The 22,506-nt window shown below is 46.6% G+C and overlaps 1 protein-coding gene across 3 annotated transcripts in view; it reads left to right on the plus strand.

The window, feature by feature from the left end:
* Positions 1 to 22,506, plus strand: part of Wwp2 (WW domain containing E3 ubiquitin protein ligase 2) — a 122,957-nt gene that overhangs the window by 26,975 nt on the left and 73,476 nt on the right. For all 3 annotated transcript variants that reach the window (XR_003947327.1, XM_006531299.4, NM_025830.4), the window contains 2 exons: positions 20,024 to 20,161; positions 22,238 to 22,334. Coding sequence is in view for 2 of the 3 variants with exons in the window: in XM_006531299.4 (XP_006531362.1) it covers positions 20,024 to 20,161; positions 22,238 to 22,334 (235 nt within the window). In the remaining variant the exon portion in view is untranslated. The remainder of the gene's footprint in view (positions 1 to 20,023; positions 20,162 to 22,237; positions 22,335 to 22,506) is intronic.

Here is a 22,506-nt window from a genome sequence, read left to right on the forward strand (position 1 = left end):
AGTTCTCAAGAACTTCTCTGGTTCCTCAGTGGTTTTTTTCTCTTTATTTTTATTTTGTTTTGTTTTTGAGACAGGGTCTCCTGGCTGTCCTGGAACTCACTCTGTAGAGCTAGTTAGCTTCAAGCTCGCAGTGATCCTCCTGCCTCTCCTTCCTGAGTGCTGGGATTGAAGGCGCGTGCCACCATGTCCAAACAGGCTTTACTTTCTTCTAAGATTATTTTTACTATTTTCCCTCTGTGCGTATGTGTGTCTGTGTAAGTATATGTACTTGTGTGGGCTCCCTCAGATCAGAAGAGGACATTGGGTCCCTTGGAGCTGGAGTTAACAAGCAGCTGTAAGTTGCCTGACTTAGGTTCTGGGAACTGAACTCTCAGGTTCTCTGGAAGGACCTGTTTTGTTTTGTTTTGTTTTAAATTATTTATGTGTTTTATGCATGTGAGTGCTCTGTCTACATATATATCTGCATGAGCATAACAGAAGAGTGCATCAGATCCGATGATCGTGAGCCACCACGTGGTTGCTGGGATTTGAACTCAGGACCTCTGGAAAAGCAGTCAGTGCTCTTAACCACTGAGCCATCTCCCAAACACGAACTTTTTCCCTTTTCTTCCTCTCTCTCTCTTCCTTTCTTATTAAAAAAAAAAAAAGAAAAAACAAAAAACATTTATTTAATTCTCTGTCTATTTCCTCTGTGTGGATGTTCATGTGGACTTGTGTGGAAGTTAGAGGGCATCTTTCAGGATTGTGCTCTCTCCTCTCACCGTGTGTGGCTGAGGGACCAAGGTCACTCACATCCTCAGGAGTGGCAGTGTCTCTATCTGCTGAGCCATCATCCTGCCAGGGCTCTCTTCCCCTTCTTCCCAGGAACAGGATTAATTCTCGGGCCTCACATTGACAAGGGTAGCATCTGCAGGATTTACCTCTGTGCTACAGCCCAGCCCCTTCTTATGTTTCCATCTGGAAACAAGGTCTGAGTTTAAGTTGCCCAGGTTGGCCTTGGATTTGCATCATAACCCAGGCAGGGCTTGAACTTAGTGACCTTCCTCAGTCTCCCAAGTAGCTAAGCTGAAAGCCTGTTATGCTTCATGCCATCATGCCTGGTTCTGACAGGCTTCTTTTGTTCCTTAAGTAATAAATAGTCTTTTTTTTTTTTTTTCCTGAGACAGGGTTTCTCTGTGTAGCCCTGGCTGTCTTGGAACTCACGCTGTAGACCAGGCTGGCCTCGAACTCAGAAATCTGCCTGTCTCTGCCTCCCGAGTGCTGGGATTAAAGGCGTGTGCCACCACACCTGGCGTAATAAATAGTCTTAAAAAATTAGCTAGTATAGTGGTACACACCTTTACACAGAATTTAGGAGGCTGAGACTGTTGGATCTCTGTGAGTTTGAGGTCAGCCTGGTCTACATAGTGAAACTGTCTCAAACAGAAACCAAAAAATATCCCTTTGTGTGTGCATAGAATGCAAGCATGCCAGTGTGTACACAAGGTCAGATGACAACCTTAGGTGTCTGTCCTTACCTTCCACCTTGTTTGAAGCAGGGGCTCTGTTATTTTGCTGCATATCCCAGGTTAGCAGGCCCATGAGTTTCTGGGATCCTCCCATCTCTCCATAGGCGCGCAGAGAGTACAGATGCTTGTGTACACGTCTGGCTTTTATGTGGGTTCTCGGTATTTGAACTTAGGGTTATACCTTGAGTGGCAAGCACTTTTATCCAGTGAGCTATCTCCCCAGCTCTCTGATGGGGTTCTATACGTGATGCGCACCATCTCCGTGCTTCTATTACTAAGCACCATGAATTCGCACTGAATGGGCCCTCTAATTCCAGTTGGGGCTGTCAGGCTTCTTTGTAACATTCCTCCTCTCCAGAGGAGAAGGCTGGCTCTCAGCATCCTCTGTGCGGCTTGTTCATTCCCTTGGATCTATAATGCGAAGGACAGCTTGAGATTTGCCACACTCATTCTGCAGCGCGTGCTGAAGTGAGCTTTGTTTGTAAAGCTCCTTGCTCTTGCCCACTTATGTGTAGCTCTTTTCTTTCCCCCATGTGTGTTTCTCAGATCAGAAAAAGAAAAAAAAGAAAGAAAGAAAGCAAACAGCTCCCTGTTTATTTAAACATCATATAAGCAGAAGTTTGTCACCAGGCTTTACCTCCAGAGAACAGACTAGCCACTCAGAAGTTAGCCTCCTCCCAGGCTTCCGAGCATGGAGGCTTCTAGTGGGTGGGCTGTGGTGCCCAGCAGACAGTGCGTGCATTTATTGTAAAGTAAACAGACTGCTGTTTTCCCCCACTTCCAACTTAAAGGTAAATCAAACTCCTGAACCTTGCAGGCTGACTGGGATGAGGAGAAGGAGCAATGTGAAAGGTTGCCATTCAGTTCCACAGTTTTAAATGTAACGTTGTAAAACCCTTCAGTTCTTTTATCTGACAAGGAGGGGGGGTGAAAGGGACTGTGGGGTGTGTTGAGCTGGGAGAGGCAGTGCCCAGGACACTAAGAGCTGTGAGCTGCTGTGCTTTGAGCAGGCCTCATGGTAGAGACAGATAAACCAGTCCTGCACAACCAGTTAGTTATAGTTGTGAACCTGGTAAGCCACTGAGACCAAGTGTTTCTAACTCATGGAAAGTTCATGGTAAAACTAGATCCAGAGACTTTTTCTCCTGCTCCTGGGATTAGGTGTCACCAACAGTCCTCCAGTTCACAAAAGCAGCATAAATGTGTGATGTATGTGGGTCTTTCCAAGATTAAAAATGAAAAGCATGGCCTAGTGTGATGGGTAGTTATAGTACTGCTCTTCCAGAGGACCCAAGTTTTGTTCTCAGCACCCACATGGCAGCTTACAACCATCTGCAGTTCCAGTTGTAGGGGATCTAACACCCTTTTTCATCCTCTGCAGACACCGGGTATGTGTGCAGTATACGCATAGCCATGGAAGCAAAACATTCAAACACATAAAATGAAAAAAAAAATAGCAAGAGGAAAAAAATTGAAAGAAAGCAATATAGGCTTCAAAGTTAAAAGTATTCATTTATCTTCTCATTATGTTGTAATCATGAAAGCTTAATTCAATGTGTTTTGAATTCTGTTTATATTATTTAGAAATTGTAGCTATAAGTGGATCCATATGTAGTTACTCTTCAACTTAAGAGATAATGCCAGGGTAAACCTTTCTCAGGCTAAGAATTTTTTAAGCTGAACTTGAATTTAATGCCCCAAACCCATTGAGCATCCTAGCACATAAGCACAGCCCACAGCCTGCTGCTTGGCAGCTGTGGTTTCCCTTCCCCCACTAAGGGGAGTAGACTGTACTGCATCTCACTAGTCAGGGAAAGGGATCAGGCCCAAAATCTGGAGTATAGCTTCATTATGTAAAGCAAGTGCTCGCTCTCTCTCTCTCTCTCTCTCTCTCTCTCTCTCTCTCTCTCTCTCTCTCTGTGTGTGTGTGTGTGTATGTGACATATATGCTAGTAGTGCCAATGGAGGCCAGCAGAGGGCATTATATCCCCCGGAGCTGGAGTTACAGGTAGTTGTGCCTGACATAAACTCAGGTCTTCCTGTAGCAGAACAGTAAGTGCTTTTAACAGCTGAGCTATCTCTGCAGCACACCGCCCTCCCTACCCCTCCCCTCCCGCCCCCAGCCATCCCTTCAACCCTCAGTGGAATGAGATAAGTTGAAATACTTGTAATAGCAGTTTGTTTTTGTGTTTTCGAGGTAGGATCTCACTATGTAGCTAGTCAGGATTTGCTTTGTAGACTAGGTTGACGTCAAAGTTGCAGTGTTTTTTCTGTTTCTGCCTCTTGAGTGACAGGCTTTTTGTTTTGTTCTGTATGCATGCACCTACAGTTTAACCATGGCTTGAATGGACTTTTGTTGTGGTAGTTAAATTCTTTCAAAGTTATCTTTATACTCCTGTCCGTTTTTATTTAAGGGATGAATCCCTAGGCATGTGATTGCTGGGTCTCGGGCAGGTGTGGTTCATGTCCTTTGGTTCCAGCTCTCAGGGTCTGCTGTCAGGTCTGGGCTCATTTGTATGCGCACTTGTGAGTGTGCACATTTGTCTCTTTTCCTCTGATTTAACTGACTGGGTATTGTCAGCTGTTTAATCTGGCTGCTCTGTTAATCCACAGTGACTTGGGTTTTGGTGTCTGTTAGGGCTTCATGTAGCTCAGGTTGACGTCAAGCTGCTGTATAGCCATGCAGGCCTTCAGTTCCTGATCCCTGGGACGAGTGGGGTGTGCAGCCATGGCACTTCTTCTTTTCCTCCTTCTCTTGAATGTCTTGTGCTGGGGATGTCACCAGGGCCTTGTGCTGCAGCCCCAGCCCTGCCTTTTCTTCTAAGGAGCGTCCTGTTGGTTCCTTCCATGGTTATTCTGCTGGGGTTGCTGCATCACAGTTGCTAGTGGCTTCCACACTGCTAGACCCAGAGGGCAGCTCTCAAGCTCAGCTCACTTGTCTCACAAGTGGACACTACTCATTGAATCCTCCGTGGTGGATCCTCTTGTGTGTGTCACTCAGCTTGGTAGAGAGCACTCTGACTCACGGACCTTTGCTAAGTCTCCGGTCGGTCTTGAGACACTAAGATATTCCAAGTTCACTTAGTCCCATGTCCCATGCTTAGTCTGCACCCTTCCTTTCATGAGATCACATGGCCTTGTGGCTTTAAATTCCTTCTGTGTGTCTATGACTTGTAGTCTGTGTCTCTCCTCACGACAGCACTAAACAGTGTTTATCCCTAATTAGCCCCATGAGGTGTCAACCAGCACGCAGCTCTGCTGGAGTATGGCCTGCCTGTTACCTAGCACAGGGACACCCAGCTTTCAGAACAAACTGCTCTACACAGTCAGTTCCAGGTCAGCCACGGACTATCTTAGCTTAAAAGCAAGACAGGCAAACAGAGAGAGAGAGAGAAGGAATGAGTGAGAGAGAGAGAGAGAGAGAGAGAGAGAGAGAAAGAATGAACCTGGGTTCAGTTCCCAGTATATAGATGTTGGCTAGCAACCATCTTAACTCTAGTTCTAGGGCTTCTAACATCCTCCTCTGACCCATGCAGGCACCAGGCATGCATGGGGGGGGGGGTGGGGGCACTGACATGCATGAGGGAAAACACCCATATACCTAAAAAATACAGAAATAATTAATGAAAAAAAACAAAAACAAAACAAAAGAATACAACTCAATGCTTTTATTTTTTTTTTATTTTGAGACACAGTCTCACTCTACAGCCCTTGGCTGGCATGGAACTCACTTCATAGACCAGGCTGGTCTTGAGCTTGTAGAGATTTCATGGGAAGCCTGCCTCTGCTTCCCATGGGGAACCCCGTGTCAGCTCCTTAGGGGTATGCATTTTGTGTTTTATTTACCTTGTTTGCTGTGATTACCCTGTGCTACCTACCACACATGTATGCACACACACACACCCCTGAAGCAGAGAGGCAGGACTTCAGTGCTCATGCCCACCCTGGGACCATAGGTGAACTGTACCCTCAACCCCAAATGCAAGCCTTTGTTTCATTTCTCCCCTATCCAGTTGCATTGACATCAGTGTCTACTTTCTCTTGATTGGCACCAGATGCCGGGCTCTGGGGTCTAAACCGACTGTTAATGGTCTCTGAAAAGCTCCCTGTGTGTTGCCTTCCACCCTCCTGCACCTCAGGCAGATATGCCCAAGCCAGAACCTCAAGGAATTCCCAGAGAAGCCAAAAGCGGCTCCCTCCCTGTGGCATCCCTCACCCCGATCCTCTCAAGTCCAGGCTGGGTCTGTTTTGTGGCTTTGGTGTCAACCATGAGCTGTTGGAAAGAAAAGTCCTTTTAACGAGAGTCTTAAAAAGTAAACACAGGCCCTGCAAACGTTGTTCAAACAAACCTGCTTTCAGCGTCACTGGCTGAGAGGCTGCCTTGTGGAGCCTCATCTGAGGGAAGAAGAAAAAGCCTTCTGTTCAGCATCAGCATCCTGTGCTGGGCAGGGTCTCAGTACTGCTGCCGGCTGCTGCTCAGTGTTCCGTGAGGCAGTGGGCACTGGGATCTGTCGGCCCCAAGGGAACGTGGATGTGGCAGAGGGCTTTTCCACTTCTGGAGTGGATGAGCTGAATGCTAGTCAAGGTGGCTTCTCCTTCCCTCTTTGCAGGTGTAGGGTGGCTTTGGCACTAACACATGAGTGTACTGTAGTCAGTGGCTAAGCTGTTTCCTCCAGGCTGCGTGTGGGAATAGAGGAAGGATGATAAATTTGAGGCTAGCCTGGTCTCCTGCTCAGGTTCCTGGTCTTTAGGCCACATTGAGATCCTGTCTCAAACATAAGAAACACGATGTTTTCCTTCGTTTCTTTCTTAGGCTTAAGAGAGCCCTCAGGGTTGGACCTTGGCTTGTGAGAGGCGCTTACCTTTCCTTTGCAGGGCGCTTTCTGAGGCTCATGAGGCTTACCTGGAGATGCAAGGCTGGGAAGTTTGTTTACTACTCTTCTCGGGACACCTTCCTTTGAGTGTTGAGCTAGACTGTAGAGTTCAAAGGATGAACGACGAAGGAGGCAGAATACATTGCACTCCTCCTGGATTTAAGGTCTAAACAAGACGCTGTAGCCTTGCTGACTAATGGTATAAGCCTTTCCATGTGGGAGAAAGCGCACGGTGTCCCGGGCCTGAGTCACTGAGACCTTAGCCTGGTGCCTACACCTCACATGACAAGCTCTTCGGACGGTGACCCTGCATTGGTGACAGGGAGTAAGACCATTGTTGGAATCGAGCTGTTCTTTCCCCCTAAAAATACTTGCTTTTACATGACAGGAATAATAGAGTCACTCTATGACTTTCTTCTCTAAGTATTGATGTTTCCATGACGTGTTCTTGTTGTATGCACCTTTACCAAGACCTAATTGGAGCACAAGGTTTTATGCTTTGGAAATTGTAATTTTTAAAAACTCAGCTTTTAAGAAGGAAAATGTTTCAACAGCAGAATATTAACCATAATTTTTTTTTAAGGAAGTACCCTGCTTTTGCTATGCTTTGAACCTTTATAAGGATTTTTGTTCAAAGCAAGCCTGTCTCAGTCCTGTGTGTATAAACATGGCTTTGGTCCTGCCTGGGGAGCAGGGAGAGGGGGTGATGGCTGAGGTTCCCTGAGGGCACGGGGAATGGATGATCTGTGAAAACTGGGCCAGGCTGCATGGAGATGAATGGTGTGAGGAGGACTTTCCCTCCCTAGGGGCGGAGGAGCCTGGGAGGCAGCTGCAGTAACTGAGGGAGCGGCTCATTCTAAATACCTGGCTTCCTTCCCTGCTTTCCCAGCCCGTGTCCATCCCCAAACCTCTACCAATAGTAAAATACGCTGTGACTTGACACATTTGCTGGGACAGATGGAGGCTGTGTTCTAAGGGATCTTCTGCTTCAGGAAACTGTTTGTGCCTTGTTAGATGGAGGGTTGTGATGATGAAGTAGTTCTGGGGACATGGGGACATACATGGGGACAGTGGGGTTGGGGGCAGATAGTACGAGTGGGGGTCTGCATGGACTTTAAGGACAGCCCCTCTTCCTTGCTTTGGAGACTGGTTTCTGTCCCGCCAGGACTCCTCTCTGCTTGCTCCATCTGTCTGTGACAGCATTTGACTATTAAATGCGAAGGTTCATCTCAGTCAGTCCTCTGCAGTGGTCACATGTCCATTTAGAACCCTTCTCTCTGTGCCCACCATGTGCAGGTGACCCACAGATTTCAGGTTCCATCCTCTGCCTCTGCCCTGAGCACCACACCCTTGTTCTGAGGACTCAGTAGTTCTTGTGGATGTCAGAATACCTTGACATGGCCATCATAATGTCCCAGTCTAGCTTTCCTGCCTCCTCTTGAGTGGGGCTCCCTTAGTGTTCCATGTTCCAAGGTCTAGATCACCATAAGTCAGTGAGGCCTAGGTGTGGGTTCGGGGACCCTGCCCCCTCTTGCTAACTCCACTTGGTGACCTGTTTCACAGTTCTCTTGGTATTTACCTTGGCAGGCTCAATCACTTTTAAAATTTTCCTTTATTTATTATCATTTTATAAACGATGTATATATATATCTGTGTGGGTTTGTACATAGGGAGGAGGCCAGAAGAGGGTGTTGGATCCCTTGGAGCCAAAGTTACAAGCTGTTGTGAGCTTCTTGAAGTGGGTGCTAGGAATTGAACTTGGGTTCTCTGGAAGAATAGTGAATGTTCTTAACTACTAAGCCATCTCTCTAGCTGCTGCCCACTTCTTTTTTCTTTTTTTTAAAGGCTCTCCTTTAGCTCAGACTTGGCCCAATTTTAATAAGTATTGGAGAATAACCTTGAACTCTGATCTTTTGTGCCTCTGCCTTGTGCTGGGATTGTTTTTATGTGACCTTTCTCCTCTGCCTTCTTCCCTCTAGCTTGTTTATTGCACTCCAACCAGAATGAGTTTTGAAGATACAAATTATAATTCCTATAAGTACCATTCTGTCGTACTTAAGATAGTGAAAACCAAAACCCAAACCAGACCTATTAGAAGACTGACCCACAATGCGCTGCAGGGTTTGGCTCTGACTGTCACTTTGCCTCATTTGGATCACATACCAGTCCAGCCCCATTCACCCCTGCTAACTCCTTGAATGTGTCTCAGTCATTGTGCCCCAGGGTCTTTGTACATCTTCCTCATACCCACTGCCACCCGACCTGCTGTATGAAACCTCAGGTCATCATTGGATTGAACTATTGTCCTGTGCTTTTCTTGATGTTCTCACCAGGCCAAGTAACATTCGATTTGTGACACTGTACACAGCCACACACGAAACCTTGTCACCCAGAAGCCACTCTACATCTCCTTGTTGTTGGTCATTGGTTTTTCTTCCAGAAGCTTACAAAGGGGAGGCCCTAGAGGGAGGGGCTGGCTCTGTTTTCTTTCTCCAGCATAAGCAAGCTCCTAGCTTCCAGCAGGGTCTGACACATACCCAGTGCCCTGTAACTGCTTCATGAATAAGTGAGCAAGAAGGAGAAAATGAACAAGTTAAGGGGCCATGGTGGTGCTTGTCTGGCATGCTCGAAGCCCTGGGTTCTGTCCTCGGGACTGCATAAAACTGGGTCATAAAATTAGAGGTTAAGGTCCTTCCCAGCTATGTAGTGAGGCCTTGGCCACCCTGCTTTACTTGAAACCCTATTGAAAGGAGAAGAAAAGAAGAAAAGAAACATGTCTAAGTTGGTTTTATACAGTGAGTCCCGTTTCCATAAGAGAGCTCCTGAAGCCCTGAGCAGACCAGGATTGCAGTTAGCTGTGAGGAGGCTAGACTCCTTGCAGCAGCCACACAAAGGAGGCGTCTGGGCCAAGCTGGAGCCTCTCTTACTCCCAGGAGGACACACGAGGTTTGACTGCTGGGGGCCCAGGGAATAGGGGGTGAAGCAGAATCAACCTAGGTATTCTTCACAAGAGTTCTGTTGTTTACAGCCTAATTCCAGTGAGGTAGGAAAAACTTCATTTGTTAGGTACCGTTACAGTTGCGAGCCAGAGAAACCTCATAACGGTAAACCCAGGAAGCCCTTGGCTTCCTGTGCTGTGAAGGGGATGTGAAAGAGTCCTCTCTTTCAGTGGGAGCTGCCAGCCCACGTGTGTCTGAGTTATGAGGAGCTGCGAAAGACCATTGACTCTGCCGTCTGGAACTTGCCCTGGTTCAGTTTCTCTGTACACAGCATCTCACAGTTCCATGCAGCGTGAACACTAGCCTGCTAATGAATGCTCTGCTTGTTTTCACTTTCTCTGCTGGGCCTGTGGGATTTGGGACAGAAGGAGACAAGGTGGCTGGCCCCACCCAGCAGCTCTGCTAAGGCCAAATCCAGCCCTTCTTCATTAGCCTTGAGACTCTCAGCCCTCAAACATTTGGTCTACCCTAGAACTACCCTACCTTGGTGTGTTGTGTTCTCTCTCTCTCTCTCTCTCTCTCTCTCTCTCTCTCTCTCTCTCTCTCTCTCTCTCTCTCTCCAGATTTCCAGGTATATTCTTATATCTGCATTGCCCATTAGGATAAAAAAAAGAAACCTTTTTTTTTCTTTTGAAAGCTCTGTGTGTCCAGGGCTCATTGTTAGTGTACTCTTAGCATCTTAGGCAAGAGGCCCTGGCTTCTCTCTCCAGCACTAGGGCTGATACCTGTATGTCTAAGAAGTCCAGAAGGGGGAATGTTATAGATGGCTTCGAGCCACCATGTGGATGCTAGGAATGGAACCTGGGTCCTTCACAAGAGCAGTGTGTGCTCTAAACTGCCAAGTCATCTCTCCCTGGCCATACACTTTGACTTGTCAGAGAGTGGTGATAAAGGACTCTGCTAGCCACTGGGATTCGCAGAGATATGTGTGACAGTGATCTGTGACAGTGGCAGTGCTCCTGTGAAGGTGTGTCTGCCAGGGCTCTGGACTTCGTAATGGGATCATATTCTTTCAGCTTGCCATGACGGTTCCACTTTATCCAGTTCTCCCTTTTGTTGGCATAAGGAAGGCAGCTTCCACCCCCTATGTACCCATCGTACTTATTAGTGCATATTCAAATAGCATGTGGGAGAATCCAAGGCTAGAAAGGGGGAAAGTAACTTAGCACCGGTTCTTTGCAATTGGGAATTGGTAGCTCACAGCCACTAATGTCCTGACTCCGTAGTTAGGAGAAAGAAGAGTAAGAGAGTCCTCTTACTGCGTAATTGGTGTACTTTGGGCCTTTAAAAAAGTGTATGTATGTAAGGTTGTGTTCTTGGTTAACTTATAGATGCCCTGTATCTTAATATGCTAATCTAATTGAAAGATTGAAAACTAGTGAAGCACAGCAAAACCACAGAAGTATAAAGAATAGCGAGGGGCTGGTGGGATGGCTCAGTGAGTAGATGGGCTCTCTGTGCAGCCTCATGTCCCAGGCTTGATCCCTGGAACCCATGTACAGGGGAAAGGAGCGAACTGACTACATGCATGCCTCACTGGAGCTCTAAGCACATATGTGCGTGCACACACACACAAGGATGGGGAGAACAGCCAAGTCCCCTCTAAAATTAGTTGCAGTGTATTTCTTTCATTCTGGAAAATGAAAGAAATGGTCTGTTGAGAGTTTGACTGAAAGGCGCCTAGCTTCAGTGCTGTTCTGCTTTGCTCAATCTAAGCAAAGTCTGACAAGCTCTTCCTTGGTGGTGCAAGCAAGGCTCCTGATATCAGCCAGCCTTTTCTGTGAGCCCCACTGCTATAACTGTTAATAAAAGTTATAGATGTTTTCCCTGTAAGAAGAATGACAGGGCTGGAGAGAGGACAGCTCAGTGGTTAAGAGCACTGACTGCTCTTCCAGAGGATCCAGGCTCAGTTCCCAGCACCCACATGGTAGCTCATAACCATCTCTAGCTCCAGTGCCAAGGGATCTGATATTCTCTTTTTAACTCTGTGGGGACCAGTCATGCACACGGTGCACAGACATTCAAATAGACACAACACTCATGCACCTTTTTTTTTTTTTTTTTTTTTTTAAGAGGGGGGCTGGAGAGATGGCTCAGTGGTTAATTAAGAGCACTGGCTGCTCTTCCAGAGGTCCTGAGCTCAATTCTAAGCAACCACATGGTGGCTCACAACCATCTGTAATGGGATCTGATGCTCTCTTCTGGTGTGTCTGAAGACAGCGACAGTGTACTCACATACATAAAATAACTCTTTTTTTCTTTTTGAGAGGCTTGCTTTTCTCCCAGAGGACCCTGGTTTAGTTCCCAGAGCCCACACTGAGTAGCTCACACACTATTACTCTAGCCGCAGAGGACCCAGTACCCTCTTCTGGCAGGTCCTTTTTACACTCTTGTGCATACATCTCCCTTCAAACATAGTTAGAAATAGATATTTTCTAGATTTAGTTTTAATGTGTATGAGTCTGTGCTTGGTGCCTGAAGATCTTAGAAGAGAGCGTCGTATCTACAAATGTTCATTTCTGTCTCATCTAATCTTACCTCCTGTCTGTCTAATTAAATTGTAGACATTTCTCATATCCCCCAGGCTGATCCCAAACTTGCGGTGTAGCCAAGGACCACCTTGACTCTTCATTCTCTTGCTTCCACCTTCCAGGGCTGGGACTGTACCTCCATGCCTGATTTGAAGACAAGGGCTCTTAAAAGCCATGATCACAGGCTGTTGTCTAGCTCAAGGGAGAGCACTTGTGTGGATGCACAGGCCCACATCTGCTCTATAGCACTGAAAGACACAGTAGCTCTTGGTGTCATTTTTATACCTAAAAAGCCCTTTGGTGGTAATCACTTAATCCCGTCAACTACTCAGGCAGGTTATGTTTGTTGTAGTGGACGAGTTTATTTTTTGGAACAGAGTCTAATGTGGCCCAATCTGGGCAAACCTGTCACGTACCCAAGGATGCACTTGAAACTTCTGCTGGCTCCTTAATGTGCTGTTACACTTGGCTGTGTGTTTTTAAGATAAGGTCTCGATTTTAGCTCAGTTTGGCCTCAAACTCAACATCATCCTGCTGCTGCCTCCCAAGTGCTGGGATTACAGATGCTCACAGCCATGCCTTGCCAGCTGACAAGTCTGTCTTCTGCATTTGGCTTATTTGAATGAGAATGTGGGCGAGCAAGAACACCATGTCTGCTGAGCATCCTTATCCCAAGGCTCTCTCATCCTTTTCTTCCTTTCAGTTTGTTATATTGTTGCTGAATGAACAAGGCAGTTTACTTTGACCAGTTTCCCACATTCTGGGTTTGGCTGCCATATCCCTGAAGTAGTTCACTGTGTCCATCTATCTGTCCCTTGTTTCTGCAAGCTTATGAGTGAACACACTAGCTCGCCCCAGGCTGATGTCTTTGTTCTCTGTGTGGCTGTGTGGTTAACATCTTTGCTGGCTAGTAGAAGATTCTCCTGCAGTCTCCTTGCTTTTCCTTAGATCCTAGAAGCCACCCCATTGCTGTCTGTCCACTTCTATAAAGGAGCGTCACAAAATTTTGGTGACTGGTTGGGACTTCAAACAGAAGACCATGGTCATGTGTGACAAGTATATTTGCTGAAGCTGGCTTGAGCTCACGGCTTTGGCTTTTTTAGTAGAACTGATGCCTCTTGCCAAAGAAGTATTTTTATTATTATATGTTCCATTTTGCCCTAATTGAATCTGATTTCTGCCAACCCATGTTCTCAATTAGTCCCTGATTGTAGTTCCTGCTCTTTCTCTAAAGCTTGGATTTCTGAAGACTGCAGCCTTGTGGTTATGCTCTTAGGGATCTTTCCTATCATGGGAGAGGGGAGAGGGGAGAGAAGAGAGGAGGGGAGAAGGGGAGAGGAGAGAGGAGGAGAGAAGAGAGGGGGAGAGAGGAGAGAGGAGGTGAGAGGGGAGAGGAGAGACAGAGACAGAGCAAGCTAGCCTAGGCAGGTTTTCTTAGATGCTGCCTTCTCCAGAGACAGTAAGATTGCTAAGATTGCAATACCTGTGCTATGGTAGAGCCTTCCTAGTGGGCTTTGTCTTACTCAGCCTTGTTTCTCTGTGGTCAGAGTCACTCTTTTTTTGTTGTTGTTTTTTCAAGACAGGGTTTCTCTGTGTAGCCCTGGCTGTCCTGGAACTCACTTTGTAGACCAGGCTGGCCTCGAACTTAGAAATCCGCCTGCCTCTGCCTCCCAAGTGCTGGAATAAAAGGCGTGTGCCACCACGCCCCGGCTCAGAGTCACTTTTTAGCATACAATGTCCCCTGGGGTCCTATTGTGTGTAAACGAATGCCAAGGGCCATACAAGGTTCTAACACTTTGCTCACTGTTGCCTCCTTCTTGGACCTGCTCCAGCCGCCCTAGCTTCCCTGCCCTTCCCTGCCCTTCCCCAGACAAGCCAGGTGGCTTTGGCCTTGCTTTTTCCTCTGCCTTGACAGGACACCTACATGGCTGTCCCCAACATCTTCTCAGTCTTTACTCATTGCTCACCTTAGTAGTGAGAGTCTTTTCCAAGCTTATTCCCTTCCATCCTCCTTTCTTGTTTGACTTTTTTTCTTACTCTATTGCCAGTGTCCTCTTTGTTGTTTTGTTTGTACGAGACAGATCTCACTTTGTAGCCCTGCCTAGTTTGGAACTTACTGTGTAGACCAGGCAGGCCTTCAACTCACAGAGATCCTCTGCCTCCAGAGTGCTGAGATTAAAGGTGTGTGCTACCATCCTCTTTTTTTGTTTGAGATAGGCTGGCCTTGAACTAATGTAGCCAAGGCTGGTCTTGAACTAATGTAGCCAAGGCTGGCCTTGAACTTCTGATCCTGTTTTTCTTTAGCTCCTGAATGCTGGGATTATATGTGTGCTTACCACCAAGCTGTTTGCAATTAGGTTTTTAAAACCCTTGCTTATCTGGCATGGGGAGGTGACTTGGTGGTTAAAGCACTTGCTTTGCAAGTGTGAGTACTTAATCAGGGCAGTGGTGGCGCACGCCTTTAATCCTAGTACTTGAGAGGCAGAGGCAGGCAGATCTCTGAGTTCAAGGCCAGCCTGGTTTACGGAATGAGTTCCAGGACAGCCAGGAGAAACCCTGTCTCGAAATAACCAAAAAAACCAAAACAAACTAAAACAAAAAGAGCAAGGTGGTCATGGCAGCTCACCTGTAATCCTAGCCACCAAAGGCAGCAAGAAACAAGAGGACCGATTCCTAGAGCAAATCGGTTAGTGGGTCTAGTGATTAGAAAAGCCTGGGTTTGATTGAGAGACCCTACCTCCATGAATGGACCCACAAAGATGATTGCCAATGTCAACCTCAGGATTCAGCACACATGACCATATACATGCAAAACATTCATACATGCGTGAACACCAAGTATGCACATGTGAAAATGAAAAAAAAAAAGGAAACAAGAAAGTTGCCTATATTCTACTTCCTCACAGAGCAACCCTTTTTCTTGTTCTCATGCATCACAGTGAGCTCAGGGTGCACCCTCGTGGACTGTGGAACCCAGAAGGGCCCGTGACAGTGAGCGGGCTTCTGCTGAGCTCAGCCTAGTTACAGAAATTGCCCTGGACAATCAGGGGCTTCTCTTTTCTGTTTCTCTTCCTTTTCCTTCTTCTCTCTTTCCTGCTAGGGATTGAACTACTTATGGATGCTAAGGACAGATTCTGCCACTAAGCAGCAGAGCCCAATTTCGAAGGCTTTGTTTCTTTTTTGTTTTATTTTTAATTGTGTGTGTGTGTGTGTGTGTGTGTTGGGGGTGGAGGGTGGGGGAGCAGGATTGCCATGGCTCATGTGTAGAGGTCAAAGGACAGTTCCTTTCTTCCACCATGTGGGTCCTGGGAATTGAACTCAGTCATCAGGCTTGGTGACAAGTACCTTTACCCACTAGGCCATCTTACCAGCTCTGCATATGTTACTTGAATTTTCCCCCTTTTAAAAATTGTATTTTGCATATATGGATGTTTTGCCTGTATGCATGTCTGTACAAGTGCATGCTTGGTGCCTATGGAGGCTAGAAGAGGGCCTTGTGTCCCTTGGACCTAGAGTTACAGATGTTGTGAGCTGCCACATGGGTGCTGGGACTCGAATCCAGGTTGTCTGCAAGAGTAAAGAATACTCCTACCTACCGAACCATCTCTCCTGCTTCTTTTCTTCCTACTGTAGTCCAGGCTGACCTGGAACTCACTGTGTTGACCATGTGGCCTTGAACTCACGCCAGTCCTCCTGCCTCAAGCTCCAGAGTGAACTAGTTCCAATTAGGTTTCGATTATTAGGCAATGCCTCCCACGGTAGTAGAAAGACTTATTGGAAGAGAAAGAGCCTTTGTCGAGTCCTGAGTGTGGCTGCAAGGAAACCAGAGGGCTGAGAGGTGAGGGGCTGAGGCTGCTATTTATAATTAAGATTCCAGTATATGGTTTTCAGCCACACTTGAGCCTTTCAGCCTCTATGTGTGCTCCAGTCTGTCACTCAGTTAGCTAATGGTTTCTTTAGTCCCATTATACATTGTAAGTCTCCACAGCTCAGGTTTTGTTTTTTTTTTTTTTTTTTTAGAAAATAATAGGTGTTCTGTTCTCACAAGTTTAAATTTTTAATAGCTTTGCCAATTAAAAAAAAAAGAAACAAAAATTTCCAACTGTTCATTATGAAATTCACAAATGTGCAGAATCCGAAGGGTTAGGAGTCACCCAGCGCCCTCCACCTGACATCACAGTGATGTTTCATCTTCTCTGTATGTGCAGTATGCACATGTGTGGTGCATTTGTGTGCGATGTGCCTGTACAGGGTGCGTGTGCAGATGTGTGGGTGGAAGGCAGAGGGGGGCATCGGGTGTTTGACTGAGTCTGGAGCTAGGCTGGTGGACAGCAAACCCGAGTTATCCACTTACATCCACACCGGGCAGCACTGGGGTGACAGGTGTGCAGGCATACCAGGGCCTAGGAAGTTTTCTTCTTTTAATCTTACTATTTTTGTTTATGTGTTTGAGTATTTTGCCTGGATGTAAGTGTGTGTACCATGTGAGTGCCTGGTGCTCTTGGAGAGCAGAAGAAGGTGTTGGGACCACTGGAATTGAAGTTATAGACAGTTGTGAGCTGGCATGAAGGTGCTGAGAATTGAACCCAGGTCCTCTGCAAGAAAAGCCAGTACTCCTTAAACCACTAAGCCCACAGATCTGACTTTTTAAAAATTTTTTATTTTTATTTTATTTTATTTTTTTGGTTTTTCGAGACAGGGTTTCTCTGTATAGCCCTGGCTGTCCTGGACCTCACTTTGTAGACCAGGCTGGCCTCGAACTCAGAAATCCGCCTGCCTCTGCCTCCCGAGTGCTGGGATTAAAGGCATGTACCATCACGCCCAGCTGCTTTATTTTATTTTGGAGGGTGTGGGGAATCATGCTTATGCAGAAAATGTTCTTACCTGCTCAGCCATCTCCCATCTTCCTGTGTGTATTTCTTTGTCTGAATTGTTTAAAGGTAATTTGAAGTTATTAGGACTTTTTTTTTTTTCTGGAAAATTGCAGCCTATTCTCCTATTAAAAACCACCTGATAATCCCTGCAGATAGTCTCACAGTCTGTCATACATCTTCCAAGTGTGTTCTCATAGGCGCTGGCCATGGTGGCTCCCGCCTAGCCTTGCTTGGCTGCTGTCTTTGCGCCCTTCGGTCCCTTGTAATGGTTGTAGGACTTGGAAGGTTTTGAGAAGTTTGCTGCTGCAACCTAAAGAAGTCCTAGAGAAAGGTCCAGTGACTACAGGACAGTTAATGATGGGCCAGGCCAGGGGAAAGCTGCACACTTTAGCTTCTAGACATGAAGGTCAAGGTGGGCAGCAAAAATGGTAGCTTAGGAACTTCCTAGGTGCAGTCTTCACACGTGTCCCCCGAAGAATGTGCAGCGATTCCTCTGTTTTGCCACAGAGGGAACCAGTGTGAAAGTTAAGTAACTTGTGACTTGCAGAGTCAGTCCTTTGGCAGGAGCACTGAGATTGAGTCCAGAGTGCATGACTACAGCAGCCTGCTCAGCCACCATGCTGCCTGTTGGAGATATTTAAATCAACCACACAGAAAACAGCAACCCCCGGAAACAAACCAAAGCAAACCTGTGTGTCATTCATGGTTCTGTTCCTTCTGTTCCCTTCCCTTTTCCCCTTCCTTTCCTTTCCTTTACTGGGTTTTTAAGGCAGGGTTTCTTTGTGTAGCCCTGGCTGTCCTGAGACTTGCTCTGTAGGTGTTTCTCAAAATTGGAGACCCTGCCTGCCTCTGCCTTGAGTGCTGGGATTAGTGCGTGTGTGCCATCATGCCTGCCTATGTCACAGTTTCAGCCTGCTTCTGCCTTCTGAGTGCTGGGATTAGTGCGTGTGCCACCATGCCTGCTTATGTCACAGTGTCAGTGGGTCAGGATTTAGGAGCAGCATGGCTGGGGACGTCTCAAGGCTCCATACTTGTTAGGCTGTTGTCATGAAGGGCTTTACTGAGGCTGATGGTCCGATCTCAGGTGGTATGTATACACATGGGCCTGAAATAGGCCTAGGAGGTCAAAGACTTCCCTAGGCTCTCAGAGTTTCTAAATTCCCACTGCTTTTCTCCACAAGGAGAATTCAATAAATTTCTCAATGAGACTAACCAAAAATAGAGACAGATGCAAAGACCCAGCACAGGGCACAGAGATTTAGGGGGGAGAGAGATGCCTTGGTGGGTGTCTTAGTCAGGGTTTCTATTCCTGCACAAACATCATGACCAAGAAGCAAGTTGGGGAGGAAGGGTTTATTCGGCTTATACTTCCACATTGCTGTTCGTCACCAAGGAAGTCAGGACTGGAACTCAAGCAGGTCAGGAAGCAGGAGCTGATGCAGAGGCCATGGAGGGATTTCTTTACTAGCTTGCTTCCCCTGGCCTGCTCAGCCTGCTCTCTTATAGAACCAAGACTACCAGCCCAGAGATGGCACCACCCACAAGGGGCCTCTCCCCCTTGATCACTAATTGAGAAAATGCCCGACGGTTGGATCTCATGGAGGCACTTCCCCAACTGAAGCTCCTTTCTCTGTGATAACTCCAGCCTGTGTCAAGTTGACACACAAAACTAGCCAGTACAATGGGCATGGAAATCCAAAACACTGCTCCCTGTCTTACTTCAGAGACCCTGGGATTGCTTGTCTTTTTGGTTAGACCCTATGAGTATTTTCTTTGTATGTATTTTTGCACACCAGAGGGGGGCATTGGATTCCATGGGACTGAAGTTATAGAAGGTTGTAAGCTGCCATGTGGGTGCTGGGAATTGAACCCAGGGCCTGTGGAGATCAGCCAGTGCTCTTAAACATGGAGTCGGTCACATTCCCTGAAACTGGAGTTATGAGTTATCTTGTGGGTGCTCTGAACTGAGCCCAGATCCTCTAGATGAGCAGCCAGGGCTCTTAACCTCTGAGCATCTCTCCAGCCCCATGTTTGGTTTTCTTTGAAATTATGTGTATATATTTGTGACTGGGTGTGGGTGTTGGTTGCCCTTGGAGACCAGGAGAGGGTGTCCGATCCCCTGAAGCTGGAGCTTAGAGTGGCCAGATGTGACTGGTAGGAGAGGAACTCAGGTTGTGTGTACAAGTAGTCCATGCTTCTAACTGCTGGACTCTCTCCAGCCCTTCTGTTAAGTTCTTAAAGGCTGTGTCTGTCTTAGATTGGAAGCTGGCTTTTACTTCTCTCCCTCCTGGGAGGAGAAGGATCACCAGTAAGTGTTCAAATTTACCTTAGTGTTTGTGGAAACTCTTTATCCATGGACTACCTTGATTGAGAGCAGTGGTTCTCAACCTCTGCGTTGCGAACTCTGGAGCTGGGGACTGGCAGGGTTTGAATGACCCTTTCATAGGGGTCACCTAAGACAATCAGAAAACAGATATTCATATCACAATTCATAACAGCAAAATTACAGCTATGAAGTAAGTAGTAATGAAAATAATTTTATGGTCGGGGGTCACCACAACATGAGGATCTGTGTTAAAGGGTCATATTAGGCAGGTTGAGAACCACTGATAGATTACAATATGGTAGCCACCATTAACACATGAAATGGAGTGCTGAGTTGGGTGCAGGGCAGGCGAGGAAGGAGAATCTAGCATAGGACTAGATCCTTTCCAACCTGTGATCATCTGCCTGCTAGTTGTCTCTGAGTAACTATTGAAAGATCTTAAGATGGAGGTCCAGTTCCTGACTGGACCAAACTGAGGAGAGCTAGTGTTCATTGTAGGTAGATACTTACCTGACTGGAAGCTATGAGTATACCCAGACTCAGGGCAGCTAGGTCTGGGGTGTGTGCAGGATGTTTCTTGTTTTGTTCATCCTCTGTGTAGTAGCTTGACCCCAGTTTTTTCTATGCCCCATCAGTAGAACAAGGGAACACAAATCAATAATGTAAAGATGTTGTAGCTAATGTCTCATATAAAATGTTTTGAGAGACTATGGGCTTCCCACCTGCACAACATGCAGAGCATTGCCATTCAGCACACCCACCCCACTCTGCTTTTTATTTCACAAGACATTAGAAAGGGCAGGGAAGCCCTGCCGCGAAGCCAGGGTGGGTGAATCGGAGGCCGCCGATTTAAAGAATCCTAACTTGTGCATTTGACTCAATCTGTCCATGTTGCATTTTGTATCCAACAGTGGAGAACACACAACTGACCCTGAACCTGCAGACAGAGAACAAAGGCAGTGTTGTCTCGGGAGGAGAGCTGACAATTTTCCTGGATGGGCCAACTGTTGATCTGGGAAGTGTGCCTAATGGCAGTGCAGTGACAGACGGTGAGTTGCCGCCCTGCTCCCCAGGCTGTGCCAGGATAGGCTGTGCCAGGATAGGGCGGGTGGGCAGCCATGCTAGGGGCTTGGTTCTCTGCTAGGCATCTTGGTTAGAGACTCTTTAGCGGCCCTGCCTTAGTGTTAGCCCTGCCTCCTCTTAGTCTCCCAGATGAAAACATGACATGGTTCTCAAGGACCAAGATAAATGTCACAGCTCTGTGTGTGATTGTTTGAACTGAAGCAGAGAAAAGCATCTCTTCACCCAATATGGGCCTTGGAAATTAACCCCTCTAACAAACGTGCTTCTAGTTAAATCCCCTGGGGAGCTTGCGTGTACTCTTTTGAGATGGAGTTGGCTGGGTAGGGATTGTGGAAACAAGAACCAGCAAAGCAGGACAGTGCCTCCTGCTCTGTCCCACCTGAGGGTTGGGAGTCTTGCTAGTTTGTTCCATTCGATCTAGTCTGAAATTAGTCACTTCTGGATCTAGCAGGAAATTATTTCATGGAGTCTAAGGTCTGAACTGGGTTGCTTCTCTCTCCTTTTCCTCATTAAGTGTTTTGTTAGGTGTGGCGTAAGGTGGAGCTCCTCAGGCTAAGTACACTTTTCTGTAGCATCAGGGGTGATGTGTGCTCTTAATTCAAAGGCAGGATGCAGTTTCAGGGGTGGGGAAGAACTTAGCTGTTGAGACATTTCTGCTCTGGGTCTGGAGATAGCCCAGCAGTTAAAGTGCTGGTGGTTGTTCTCGCAGAGAACTTGCGTTTGGTTCCCACCATCCACGTGGCAGCTCATAACCATCTGTATCTCTAGTTTCAGGCAATCTGACACCTTCTTCTTACCTCCACCACACTAGGCACACACATGGTGCACAAGCATTACATGCAGGCAAATAAATAAATAAGTCTCACCAAAGAAAAGGGCCCTGTACCAGGCTTTGGTTGGATTAGAGTACTTTTGGTGTTTTTTTTTTTTTTTTTTTTGGTTGGTTTGTTTGTTTTTTAAAGACAGAGTTTCTCTGTGTAACAGCCCTGGCTGTCCTCTTTCTTTAAAACTTTTGTTATTTCATAAAACTTTTATTGTGTGTGGCAAATGTGTGGAGGTCAGAGGACAACTTTGGGAATTGACTGTCTCTGAGGGATCTGGGGATTGGATCCAGGTTGTCAGGCTTGGCGCTGAGTGCTGTAACTGTGGCAGCACCATCTTTGTGTGTGTTTACAGCACTGGTTACATAGGCCATCGTATAAGCATGTCTGATGTACTGTGTGCATGTTCTACCTGGGCTCCTTCACCTTCTCCTTATTATTTTTCTAGTTAGTTCTCTTGGTTTTCAGACTTTCACTTCTGCCTTTATGTTATACAAATATACATAATTTTTAAAGATTTACTTTAATTATTTTGTGGTGTGTATGTGTGTATATGGTGTATATGTGGGTGTCCCCAGCGTCCAGAAGGAAGAACTCTGGAGCTTGGATTACAGATGGTTGTGAGCCACTTACTTCATTTGGGTGCTGGGATCAGAACTTTTGTCCTCTGTAAACAGCAATTGCTTTTAACCACTGAATTATCCTGCCAGTTCCATATCTGCATAATTTTTTCTTGAGATAAGATCTTATTGTATAGCTCAGATGGGCCTTGATCTCACTGTCACCCAAACTGCCTTACTGTGATATCTTGTCTTAGCCTTACCTAGCTGTTTGCAGGGCCTTTTAGATAAAGAGTGACTTGATCTACTTTGGCTTTACAAGCTCTGTTTGCATTGTGAAAATTTTCTCATTTCATGCACTCACTTGGCCCCCACCTTAGAGAGGCTGAAGTTCATGATGGATAAGGCAGGACTGTGTGTTAGCATCTGGGATGTCTTGGAGAAGAGGCACTGTTTCCCAAATTTGAGTTCCAACTGTGTGATCTCAGATGATAATCCCTATTCTTTGTACCAGAGGCTACAGCTGCCAAGTTGTCCCTGTCCCATCATGGTGGGTAACTCCTAAAATACAGAGGGAATTCTCTGCCTGGTGGGTAGCTCTCAAACAAGGGCCGATTCTCTCAGCATTTCTATCCTTTCTTGTGATTGTTCCATTCTCCAGGATCACAGCCACCTTCAAGAGAATCCAGTGGGACTGCTATAGCTCCAGAGACCCGGCACCAGCCCCCCAGTACAAACTGCTTTGGTGGCAGATCCCGGTAAGTAGCCCTTGTTGGTGAGACGGCCCTGAAGTTATGGGAAATGCACTAGCTAGTGGCAGGGAACTGTTCATTCAGAAACCTGGAAATTTCCTTTTCCTGCTCTAGACTGCTAAGGTGTTCTGGAGGGAGAGGCAGCAGTGTCTGACAGTGACTGCTAAGGTGTTCTGGA

This window comes from Mus musculus, chromosome 8 (genome assembly GCF_000001635.26).
Source record: "Mus musculus strain C57BL/6J chromosome 8, GRCm38.p6 C57BL/6J".
Classification (NCBI taxonomy): Eukaryota; Metazoa; Chordata; class Mammalia; order Rodentia; family Muridae; genus Mus; species Mus musculus.